We start from the raw sequence: 11,834 nt of genomic DNA, 5'->3' as shown, positions 1-11,834 counted from the left end.
AAGCTATGGTAGGATCGTGATGTGGGCTAAAGATTAAGATGATAATGAATACATTTTGAGGGCTGTGGCGGCTGTAACCACGACTTTCGAGTCGTCGGAATCCCTGGAATTTGGTTCCCTCCACGGCCATGCGACTTCCAAAACCCTCCGCAGGTGAGTGTATATAGCCTTGTGTTTGCAGCGTGGCTGGGCGTATAAAGTGCAGGGCAGAATAAGCGCCCAGCAACCCTTCCTGAGGCATCCTCCCACTTTCACAAGCGACTTCGTATCTGGAACTCCTCGATGGACGTGGACGATGGATCCGAAGAGGATGAAGTTCAGGCTCTCAACAATTCCTATTACGTTAAAGGGAAACAAAAGGACGAACGTCCACCACCGCCTCCTGGTTCCGGATTAGGTCGGGGCGCCAACAGGGTCAACATCCAGGTGGGAGCCTCCCTCTACCACCCTTCTAAATCCAACTTTCGGCACGCGGTGTCTCCAAGCCGGGAAGACAAGTCTGATACGAAGTGGAAAGAACTGTCCTTAATCAGTGATTTCTGGTTTCAGGTGCGCAAACCTGCGTCGAATAAAGCGATTGAACTGACACTTATAAGCAGACCTCATCCACGGGCTCCTCCAATGAGTGCCATGTCTGGTTCTCTGAACTCAGATGCACCACCCACCTGACCTCTGGGGCGTTTCCAGCGTATCATCAAACACTCATGAAGGTCGATATCGACACGAAAGTTAAGGGCGCTCGAATTTATAATGCGACTCCACGTACCACTCTGGCCCGCGATCAAGCTTGGACTCATGCTCAAGGGACGAAGGCGGTGTCGCAAAACGCTCTAAAGTTTGGGTTCAAGCTTCCTATCGGTCTCAGTGAGGCAGTGGAGGGTACGCACATAAAGGAAAACTCCAGTGTCGTTGAGCATCGAGTTCACGGCTCGGCCATCAGGAAGCAGGAATCATTCGGGAGGATCTGGTGGACCTTCGACGTCGACGATGAGAACCAGAGGAAGTGCGGCTTGGACGTTCCACAGGGCAGTCTTCCCCGCGCTTCTCTAGAGTTTTTCCGCTTGAAAGGAAAACAGCCCATGCCTCTATCCTCCTCCCCAACCAGCAGTTCTTCGTCGTCGTCAGAGCCCGAGTCGGAATGGCCGTGCTTGGAAATCGTGTTTTCATCGTGCTGGTCATTGATTGGCCAGCAAAAATCGCGGAGTTGGCGATTCTGGGAAGATGGCGACACGACCGGTGTTCACTACTCGAATTTTGGTCAGTGGGTTTTGATGGGGGTCCCTACTGGTTTGTCAGAGGACTCGCGCTTTTCTGGAGAGATGGAAATCAAGAATCAACCCGGTCTAAAGGTGAAGTTATATGCCAGTGAAGGACCGGCAATGGTTACTCCAGCATGTTTTCCGTTGACAGACAGGAGGATATTCGATGGATAGGGGGTGTATATTTGTTGCGACACTGACCAGTTCGAAGTCTACATATGTACATAGGCTTCATCTTTGGTACACCCTATTTAAACTATTAAAGTTATCCCAAGGTTATGAGAAAGCCAAGCCTACCCCGGATTGATCGAATCGAGGTCCACGCGGCCCATGACCCATTTGGCCTCCAGCTTCGCAAGCCAGTTGATCTGAATCTTTTCAGGTGATCATAAGTTTCCACAAAATTTCTACTTTCGCGGGCCACGCTTGAAGAAGGTATTCCGGCGTCTTCAGGACGTGAGAGCAGATGGCCACTGGGCTCCACAGAGCACCATTGAGGAGTACTGTCGGGGAAACTTACCCTCGACATTCGTATCCTAAGCAACCCGACATCAGATGCCACCCCGACGCCAAGCCTCTCCGGCAATTAACAAATCAGCAATGAAGCTGTTAAGAACGCGTCGAGAGCGCGATAAAGCGTGTTTTCACGCGAATTATACCGTCGGGATGACGATTCTCACGTTCCAATTGTCTGCATTGTACATTTTGAGGTGGGAACTCGAGATAATCATGCATTTGGCATCGTGATCAGAATCGTTCGGCGTCGACCAAGCCTTCCCAAGTCCCATTGGGCTAGGGTTTATTTACCAGACATATCTCCGGTTTCTTAAGGCCAACTCGAATTTGATGTTTTCTTTAGTAAACTTGACTAGCTTTCGAAGCTGGAGCCAACGCCTAACGCCGCTACATACTATTCTTATCGCAGGCGCACCTCCACAACACAATCAAATCTAGCAAAGCCACATATCCATTGGGGAGAATCCGCGATTTGATGTCGGCATTGGAGGTCGCAAATAGATCCCTGACGGAAGTGGAAGTAGTAGGGTCTCGTGTACATATGGTGGCTTGCTGGTGAGAGCTCGGCGCAATTTGCTTTTCTCTCCCCCACCTTTCTCTCCCCACTCTTTTTTTTCGCGCTTTAATTCATCGAGGCTGCCATCGACAGGGTAGATTTCGACTCTGTGGCACTTGGAGGCCTGGTGTACCACTGCGCACGAGGGCTATCAGTCGCGACGACGGAAACTGAAGAAAGGGCGGCATGGCTGAAGTGGACATTCCCAAGACGTTTGGAGCTCTCTTGATTGGCGGGCTTCTGGCAACACTGTGCGTCGAATGCTTTCTGTTTAGCTTTGACGCGCCCAACCTCGACTCTACGTTTGCTCAGGTTCTCAGGCCTCACGCAAGCCCAAACGTTCATCTTCTTCAGACTTTATAACAATGACCCATTGCTGGTGAAGCTCTTGGTGCGTCTTTGAAGACTCTCGTGTCTATACGTCTCTAACTGGGCCTCTTTGCCGACAGATCCTTGGAGTCTGGTAAAGTTACCTTTAGATCACACCGATCCTACTTCTCGAACTTAGTATCTACATCACAGGTTCCTTGACTCGCTGCACACCATTTTCATTGGACATTCCCTGTGGAACTACCTGATCAACACCTTTGGGAACGCTGCTGGCATCGACTATATCCCGACGTGCGTATCTCACAACCTTTCCGACATCAGTGGTACTTACGATGACACATTCGGTGGAAACAGGAGCCTGGCCGTGAGTCCTCCATGACGTTGCACACACAGTCCAGCCTGATGATGATTCTCGAACTACTTTAGCTCACGATAGCAGTTACGGTAGGGCAACCAACCTGGGTCTAGATGACAGGCGCTAATCTTTGATATCCGTGTACACCGGCCAATCCATAGGCCGTCCTTACGTTCTGCGTCCACTGGTAAACCTGCTGTTATCCCTTTCTATTCGTTACTAAACCTTACCCGTGCAGCTTCTTCATCTACAGAATCTTCGTCTGTATGTACTCCGACTTCTGATTTGATCGCATCCTCTCATCAAACACGCTTTCCAGTGTCGCGGCGGAATTTCTTTATTTCGGTTCCACTGGTGAGTTGCATCCCCTTCCTGCTATACGACCTGCATCCTCATCACGTTGTATGGCAGACCTTGATAGCGTGTACTCGTCTCTGTACGTTACCGGAACTTCTTTTCGCCATGGGTTCTAACGGGCTGTCTTCCACCGTCTTCCAAATTCAGGTTTTGCCTGTCGTGAGTCTTGCTCGGATTCTTTTCAACCTTCACGTGTGCTCATATCTTGCTTTCAGTGACCACCGCTAAGCTGTATGCCCATACGAGCTAGCCTATACTTGACAGGAACTAACAGTACTTCATCCTGTTAGGATTGAACTGCGAAGCTTAGAGGTGTTTGTGCGGCTGTATACGGTGAGTCTCGTCCCCGTCAACAAATATTACCGGGTCCATTGACTTTGTTACAGTGGTCCTTCACCACTGGACTAACCCTCTCTGCAATTCTGGACGTATTAATCACGGTCTTTATGTGCTGGTTCCTCAAACGTCGCCAGAAAGAATTCTCGAAGTGAGTGATCAGCTGCCTTGTCAAGTTTCCCCGCTTCGTTCGCTCATACCTGCACACTAGATTAAACAAAGTCCTCGATGCACTCATTCTATATGCTTTTGAGAATGGGATTTTAACAACGTGGGTCGTTATTCCCTCATCCGAAGATCCTTGATATTGATTCTTCGACGCGCCAGGCTTGCTGCGCTGTTGACACTTATCTTCTGGCTCTCCATGCGCTCCAACCTGATCTTCATGGCCGCACATTTCATCATCATCAAATGTACGCGGTCCATCCTGTCTTCCCGGTCTCTTCATACTCATTCGATCCACTCAGTCTATGCCAATTCATTGCTCGCGACGTACGCCTTCCTCCTTTGGTCCTGGTAGCTTTGCATTGTGACGTACTGCCCATTTCGCACCAGCCTAAATGCCAGACGTGATCTTCAGTCCGAAGAGAGCCACCATGGGACGACAATGGATGCATCAGGCGTAGCGTCTGGGACCCGACGACCAGATCCAAGCAATAGAATCAGACATATTGCTCAGCCCATCGACCTCAGCGAAGGCTTCAGAATATCCCCGATCAGGGACTCTGGAAAATTCGCATCTGGTTCAGACCTCCAGGACGACGATGACGAGCTAAAAGAAGTCGGAAAGACCTCGGTGAGTAACCGCCCTCGAATAATGTGGGGCGCGGAAATTGACCACCTCCTTTCGTACTGAAGCAACTACGAATCAATGTGAATACGAGTACGGTGCGGGTCACTGATTCGTTAGGGGAGGGTGTTTCTGGCTCTCGTCGTTAATCTTTATATCATTCGTCGAAATACAGCTTGACGCATTCGCTAGCGAAGGGTGACTGCTGAGATGAAACGTGTTGGTCATTTCAAAGCGCCTGGCATGGCCAATACATAAAGGGAGTGAAAGCGAGTTAATGATACATAGGATGGGGGAACAATTTGCTTCCGAGAGCAATCGTAAGCCATGGATCAGGGTGCGCCGGTGATTTCAGGCATCAAGCTCGGTATCGCCTGGAATGTGACAAGTGCAGTTAGCAGATAAGATGGGCATTGGACTACGGGTTTTACTCACTGTTGATTATGGCGTGGTGTCCCCGCGCATCGAGCTTCCCATCGCCTAGTACGAGAGCAGTTAGCCTGGATGCAACGGGAGTGTTCGACTGGACTGGACGTACTGTTGATGATAGCATGATGGCCTCGTGCATCTATCCTTCCTTCACCTATAGAAGAGAGAGAGTCAGAAAAGAACACCGTTGGAAATGGTGGACGTACCGTTGATAATCGCGTGGTGACCGCGAGCATCAAGCTTTCCATCGCCTGTAGAAGACCAAGTGAGCAGGGGGGGTCTTGCAAGTTGAACCAAGAAACTTACTGTTGATAATGGCATGGTGGCCTCGCGCATCGATCTTCCCATCGCCTATAGAAGGGACAGTTACAGTGAATCACAATTTGGATGAATTGACGCACTGTTGATAATCACATGGTGACCTCGCGCATCGAGCTTCCCGTCACCTACGAGAAGGTTAACTGGTGCAGCGGCGAAGGCGCGAGTAGACCTACTGTTGATGATAGCATGGTGACCCCGCGCATCAAGTTTTCCATCGCCTAAGGAAGAGAGTATTAAAGGGGACCGGAGCGGGGAGGAGAAACGGTGGAAATACTGTTAATAATGGCGTGGTGTCCCCGTGCATCAAGCTTCCCATAGTCTTCGAGAACGATTCATCAGGGCTCAGAAAGCAGTGGTTTAATTCAACGGGACGTACTATTGATGACGGCGTTATGACTTCGTGAATCAAGCTTTCCATCGCCTACAGAAAGGCAGTTAGCAGCGAAGAGGAATGTGGGTGGAAATGGTGAACAGACCGTTGATGATAGCATGGTGGCCTCGAGCTTCAATTTTTCCGTCGCCTTCAAAAGGGAGAGTTAAAAAGGGCATGGTAAGTGCGATTAGTGAGCTTACTGTTGATAATGGCATGATGGCCTCTTGCGTCGAGCTGTCCGTCACCTGCAGGGGGTTAGCGGGAGCATCGCCTGTGGAATCCTGGTACATACTGTTGATAATAGCGTGGTGGCCTCGTGTATCGATCTCTGCGATGACCGGGGCAGCGATCGCACCCTGAAGGCAGAAAGCGACTACGAGCGCAGCAGTGGAAAGCTTCATGGCGTTAGGAAGAGTACGGGAAATGGAGTGTATCAGATAGTCTGATGAGGAGCGTCGTCAGTGACATTGCTAGGTTTTATACCCAAGGAAGAGGCGTTCCAGTAGGCACCCCAGGATGACCGATTTCAAAAGACACGAACAATCGCACAAACTCTTCTGGCGCTTCTTTGAGCACAAGACAAGATGAAGAACGAATGCTCCTCATGGATTTTGACAGACCTGGAAAAATCATAGTTGCGCCAATAGAGTTGGAGACTTATCGGTACCAACTGAAAAGCTTCTTGGTGGTTTCGAAGTCACCCATACATCATATATGCCTCACACACTCGGGGAGATTGATGTACTTTGGTTGGGTTGATGCTTTGCTGGGTTCAAGGAGCACAGGATCCCCTGGCAACGAAACATCCAGGGCAAATGTGAGGCAATTATGCTTGATCGTTATCACCTCGTCTGAATAATCCGGTGCAGGCCAAGTGTACGCATTCAGAATCTCCTATGAGACTTCCCCCGTCTGGGCGGACACGGCGACTGCGAACGAACCACCAGCCCGGAGCGGGGTAGCTGCTGGTCCATCATGCCCGACGGCCCAGCCGGTGGAAAGATGGACAAGCAAGGTTTGTTTATGCTTTATATCGTTTCAGTGAGAGTCCTTTGGTACCTCATCGCAGATACCAGTGAGAGGTGCGAAAATTGCTGGAGGCGCCAGTCCAAGAAGTCGACAGTGGTGAAAGAAGACGCAGGAACGAGTCTTCGAGCCGGTCACGACAGAATGGCGAGTTCTCGACGAAGTAAAAATCATCCTTCTAGACGGGTTTCGGGCCATCATCCAGAAGAATCCTGAAGGAAATGTGCATGGCGGAAGGAAAGGAAGAAAAAAACCCGAGAGCCCCAGCACAGGCGAGGTTCTGATGCAGGTTGGCTCTCCGATTGAAAATGTACGGCCAATTGCTGCCGCCTATTGAAAGCTTCCCGAGTCCCCACAACCAGGACGTCTGGAGGACGATCAGGGGAAGGTCTATGAATGCAAAGAACATCGTATCCGTACCAATGGAAGAAATAGCCATTCAATAGGGTTGCGACCCTGAGCGTCCAGACGGCAGCTGGAACGGCACCCACTGGCGTTAGATTCAAACAGTGCCAAATAATCAATGTTGACGCGTCACGCCGTGCACGCAGACCGTCCTTTCCATCTGTCATCACAGCCATCCATGGTGCCTTCAGCCATTGGACTATAGCTGGCTTTCTACCGAACCCTTTGTTGAAAGGGTAATACATATACCTTCTCCACAAAATGGACCTATCATCCCCCCAAATGCGGTGCGTTTGAATTCCAGCTCAGTCGGCAGTTACGATTCCAAAATTCAATTTCAAAAGGACGAGAGGATCGATTGTGATAGAACCACTTCCCGAAGAAATATGGATGAAAATTTTGGGAACGTTGGAATGGCACGAAATCCTCCGAGTCAGACAGGTAACGAACCACGAATACCCATCATACACCTGGTTCGCTGAAATCTGAACAGTGCTGTCGACGCCTCAATCGCGTCTCGAAAGACCGTTCGGTCTGGCTATCTGTGCTCCTACGCTACTATGATACTGCCCTCCCGCGACCGTTCCTGCTACCCAAACCCCTCCGGCACAGCGATTCAACCGACCTCGAACGAGTCATATGTGATTGGTTCTCCACACGTGGACTGGCCGACCCGCATCAGGCGCGAAAGAAAGAGGTTATGCCTCCCGATACGTGGTCGTGGGGCTTCAGTTTGGGTCCTCTCCCAGGCGGTCGCTTCTTCATGCATGCGACCCCCGATGGTAACATTCACTGCCACGACATCGAGAACCTCAGCAACCCTCCCTCCATGTTTATCCCAACCCCGTTTCCGTGGTATAAGCCTGCCTTTGACGATTTGCCCATTCTCACTCGGCTGTCCTTGGACATCCTCGCAACCCAGGCGGACGAAATCCCCGCTGAAGATCGCCTTTTTCCGATGACGTTCAATCTGGCTGCAATCTGGGAGTGCCGTCATTTAGTGCATAGAACTCAAGCTCAGCTGCGAGTGTTCGGCGTCTACCAAGTGGAAGTCCAACTTGGAGACGATGGGTCGGTTGCCGGATACACTGCGAGGGAGCTCGCATTATTCCGCGAGAGAGCTCCTCAGGGCGCCATGCTGGGCCGGTGCTCGTTGTACGGCAACCATCTGGCATACCACAGCCAACTTGAACAGTCGACGGCTATTGCCATCGTTGATTGGACCTCTATCCCTCACCTTACCGACACCGAATTTCCTCGCGTTTATCTTACCGACATATACAACACGGTAGGTGCTTCTCGCCCATTTGGCAATACATTTCGCTAATTCTTTTCGTCTTTGTCAAGGAAATCTCGTTGCTGCCGGGGAAGCACATCGCTCTAATTCAGTTTGACGATATTTTGATCTATAACTGGGGCGATGTTCCGTCCAAAACTCACCCCCCAGATCCGGATCTGCTCTATCCGCTGCAACCTCCTTCACCCAAGTGGAAGGCAACTCTGCCCTCCTTCAGGGGCGCGTTACCGCGCTTGAGGCCATACCTCTTCAAAGAATCTATCCGCCTCGTCATCCCCACTTCTGTCGGTCTTAAGGGTGTCGTCATTCCACTGCAATTTCTCAATCGATGGACAGACTCCGAAGCAACCGCCAGCCCCTCCGAGTCCCACCCCATTGTCCTCCAACTCATGGCGGGGAAGTTTCCCACCGCGAAAGCTAAGCAGAGGTACGGCTTTCGCAAAGGCATCTCGTTGAGCTACCCAAACACCTACGTTGGGCGTTATAGCTGGCCAGACGAAAGTCAGACGGAGAGGTGGAAGGTGTCCTCCCTCCCATCGCGTGTATATGACGCAGCCACTGTTCTCACCATATATTTCTTTGAGCAGTCGAATCGATTGGTCTCTGTTGAAAGCTCTCGATGCCAAATCATAGATTTTTGATTCAGTTCAGGTGGCTGGGGACAACCAGGAAACGGCTGGGGTGTCTAGCTAGTTGAATAATCAAAGTATTTAACAGCCCTCCGACGTCGTGAACCAAGTTCAAAAAGGAAAAAAAGGAGGCAAGGTACGAGCAAGCAATGGTGGCATGAGGGATTTCAAGAATTTGACCAACGAATGATCGTGATATGAAGAGAACGTTAAGAGACGAGACGCCCACAGTGGACAAGACGGTAATTCACTCCGACTTCCATAGGAGCTATATGCAATCAGGACGCCATTCAAACGCATATTGCAAAGAACAACTTACCCAGTACGCCATGAATTCAAACAAGGCCGTCGTGTCCTTACCTGTCGTGTCCCAAGGGCGATATGAACGGCAAAGGTACTGATACGTTGGTTTCTTCTCGGGCTCCTTGTGGACCGTCGCAAACACCCATCGAACGCCATCTGTGAGTATCCACTTTCCAGTGCTGACGCTGGATTTCCCAATCAGCAAAGACGACATCTGGCGAAAGTCACTAATGGGGACCTACTCTGCCTTTTCCATGCTGCAGAAATGAGAGAAAATTATTTAACTTGGAAGGAAGATCAAGGGGCGAATCCTGACGTACCAGGCAATAGTTTCCGCAACGGCTTGTGGTATCTGTCGTTCAAAGTTCGGTTTTTCTGGATCGTCGGACCCTTTGATTTCGAAACCGCATAGCAATCCGACTTGAAGACCGCGGAAAAGGGTCAGATTGGCAGGCACCGTTGTCGGCTTCCAGTTAGTAACACTGTTTCGTTTGAGACCCTCGCCTGTCTTCGAAAGGAGCCCCACTCCATAATCGGGGTTTGCCGTTAGAAGGCGTACGTTTCCCCCCAAACGACCTCCACCGGGTACTGGCTCTCGTCCACCGCGTTGGATCGAGCTCGAGCAATCTTAGGAAGGATGACCAAAAATAAGTCAAGCGCTGTAAAGAACTCCGCGAGGCAGAGGAATATCATTGAAACGATCATCCTCGTACAGTCTTTGAGCTACGCATAGGACCCGATTCGAAGTTCGAACTGAGTGAGCATTAAACCCGGTCATCAATGTACCACGTACTTACTACGACATGGCTCCTAATCATCTCCAATCGTATGTGGTCGCGCTTTGTCCAATGGCAGCCCAGTATCTCGTCAAGGGCTTTAGGAGGAACGCTGGCAAGCACATCCTTCGAGTAGCTGTCTCCGCGGACGGTCGCCTCTAGATCAGCAATGGCAGCTGAGTCAGAGGCCTTCCTTAGACGTCGCTTGGGACATGTTCAGAATCTAATTTAGAACCAACTTCAGATGGGGTTCAACAACAACATTAATCCAAACGCTTACTGCGCCGTCCTTGGTTGGATGCTCTCGCTTAACCCGTTCAAGATGGGAGTTAGAACAGTCGAAATGCTCCATTTCGAGTGAAGCCGGTGAGTTCATGGCGAGTGAAGGGGACTTGGGTGAATGTGAATGTGGTGCTGGAGGTGCTCTTATGAGAAGTTGTCATTAATCCAGGTCGCCCGTGGAACTGATCATAACCGCGACATAATGAACATGCTTCGTGGAGTCCCAAGGTGGTTCGTCAGAACAATAGCTGTCACAATCGATGTGATAGATAAAAGGGTGTGTGACTGATCTATGTGCAGTAGATAACGTCGGGGTAGACTAGTTGAAATCTCCAGAATTACGATAATTCGGAATAGATAATACTCTACAGTCGCATTCGTGGGCCTACTGCAGCTTCCCAACATGGCCACATATCCAGAGAAGTAGAAGGTAGGCCACAGAAATACGGGCCTTGGCGTTTTCACACGGCTCTTTATGGGCGCTTATCGCGATGGACAAAGAGCCCCATAGGCATCAGGGAACCCAGATGAGCTGAGTCTCGGTTATCGCAAAGGCATCTCGGTCACGTACCCAGCCACCACCGTTTGGAAGTCTACCTGGCCTGAAGAAGGCCGAATGGAACCGCCGAAGGTGTTCTCCCTCCCGTCGCATGTGTACGACTCACACATTTCCGCCATATTTCATTGAGCACTCGAATCGACTTGTCTCTTTGCAAAGCCAGTATCGATGCCAAATCATAGATTTTTGACATACCCAGCCGTGATGTACTGCGACCTGTTACCTGTACCCCACGATGTTTGGAACTACGTGGACACTCCGCTGTCAGGTTCTCCCCAGCTATGCGATTTTTGTCGTTCTCTTCGTTCTGGCCCCTACCTTAGTCTGTAGCACCACAACCGTCAAGCGCCGCGTCCTCTCGCCGATTTAAACGATTCGAAAACCAGAGATTTATTGCCGCAATCAAGGCAGTGAATGTACACGCCACTGCTCCCTCAATCGAGCAGAGGCAAACTTCTGCTTGCATGGACGTTGGTATCTGTGAGGAAAGGCGCCCAAATGGGCAATGATCATCGGACAGGGCGAGGATGCTAGATCCCCAGCAGCCTGAGGGACGTAAAGGCCGCCGAGAACGGTTCGCGCTGACGGTCTGAGCATTCCGTTCGGAAGAAATCAAGCTACCGGTCCGAGGAGAATCGCGCGACGAGATAGACAGGACGATTTGGGCAAAGGTCGTAGGCGACATTGGTGAAGAGGTGGCGTGCCACAGAAGCCCATGAGCAAGGTATCCACAGAAACCGGCGGATACCTTTCAGTTCATGCGGATCAACTATCTGGAGGGGAAGAGAAAAAGCAATGCAGCTGCGCATAGCCCATTCGAGTGCCGCTAGAACAGCCAACCAGTCCCGATCCAGACCCAGGCCAGAAGAATGCAAAAGGAGATTTCCATGATATCGAGTGCAGTCGTTGGCCCAAGGATCGCGGTGTATTTATGT

At 50.7% G+C, this 11,834-nt stretch overlaps 6 protein-coding genes across 6 annotated transcripts; 4 read left to right on the top strand and 2 right to left on the bottom strand.

Moving 5' to 3' along the window:
- Positions 1-282: 282 nt before the first annotated feature.
- CC1G_08804 (hypothetical protein) lies at positions 283-1,433 on the top strand (the record flags this gene model as incomplete). The annotated part of the gene is made up of 2 exons (XM_001829597.2): positions 283-549; positions 600-1,433. 2 exons carry the CDS (start codon positions 283-285, stop codon positions 1,431-1,433), a joined length of 1,101 nt encoding a protein of 366 aa, XP_001829649.2.
- A 1,084-nt stretch (positions 1,434-2,517) lies between these two features.
- Positions 2,518-4,648, top strand: CC1G_08803 (hypothetical protein; the record flags this gene model as incomplete). Its single annotated transcript, XM_001829596.2, has 18 exons — positions 2,518-2,582; positions 2,644-2,722; positions 2,781-2,794; positions 2,854-3,025; positions 3,088-3,105; positions 3,178-3,203; positions 3,255-3,280; positions 3,336-3,370; positions 3,428-3,452; positions 3,521-3,532; positions 3,589-3,604; positions 3,664-3,706; positions 3,760-3,860; positions 3,921-3,980; positions 4,037-4,122; positions 4,177-4,201; positions 4,265-4,505; positions 4,568-4,648. 18 exons carry the CDS (start codon positions 2,518-2,520, stop codon positions 4,646-4,648), a joined length of 1,125 nt encoding a protein of 374 aa, XP_001829648.2.
- A 202-nt stretch (positions 4,649-4,850) lies between these two features.
- CC1G_08802 (hypothetical protein) lies at positions 4,851-6,023 on the bottom strand (the record flags this gene model as incomplete). Its single annotated transcript, XM_001829595.1, has 12 exons — positions 4,851-4,873; positions 4,935-4,979; positions 5,038-5,082; positions 5,135-5,179; positions 5,235-5,279; positions 5,330-5,374; positions 5,423-5,467; positions 5,524-5,568; positions 5,626-5,670; positions 5,726-5,770; positions 5,823-5,867; positions 5,915-6,023. 12 exons carry the CDS (start codon positions 6,021-6,023, stop codon positions 4,851-4,853), a joined length of 582 nt encoding a protein of 193 aa, XP_001829647.1.
- A 574-nt stretch (positions 6,024-6,597) lies between these two features.
- Positions 6,598-6,864, top strand: CC1G_13800 (hypothetical protein; the record flags this gene model as incomplete). The annotated part of the gene is made up of 1 exon (XM_002912223.1): positions 6,598-6,864. The coding sequence occupies one exon, from the start codon at positions 6,598-6,600 to the stop codon at positions 6,862-6,864; it is 267 nt and encodes an 88-aa protein (XP_002912269.1).
- Positions 6,865-7,314: 450 nt separating this feature from the next.
- On the top strand, positions 7,315-8,991 carry CC1G_08801 (hypothetical protein; the record flags this gene model as incomplete). Its single annotated transcript, XM_001829594.2, has 4 exons — positions 7,315-7,340; positions 7,398-7,494; positions 7,547-8,341; positions 8,401-8,991. 4 exons carry the CDS (start codon positions 7,315-7,317, stop codon positions 8,989-8,991), a joined length of 1,509 nt encoding a protein of 502 aa, XP_001829646.2.
- A 235-nt stretch (positions 8,992-9,226) lies between these two features.
- On the bottom strand, positions 9,227-10,434 carry CC1G_08800 (hypothetical protein; the record flags this gene model as incomplete). The annotated part of the gene is made up of 7 exons (XM_001829593.1): positions 9,227-9,247; positions 9,299-9,467; positions 9,525-9,539; positions 9,603-9,764; positions 9,842-10,005; positions 10,080-10,262; positions 10,339-10,434. The coding sequence occupies 7 exons, from the start codon at positions 10,432-10,434 to the stop codon at positions 9,227-9,229; spliced, it is 810 nt and encodes a 269-aa protein (XP_001829645.1).
- Between the last annotated feature and the right edge of the window lie 1,400 nt (positions 10,435-11,834).

This window comes from Coprinopsis cinerea, assembly GCF_000182895.1.
Source record: "Coprinopsis cinerea okayama7#130 chromosome 1 map unlocalized cont3.1, whole genome shotgun sequence".
NCBI classification, from domain to species: Eukaryota; Fungi; Basidiomycota; class Agaricomycetes; order Agaricales; family Psathyrellaceae; genus Coprinopsis; species Coprinopsis cinerea.
This window is presented reverse-complemented; position numbering and strand designations above follow the sequence as displayed.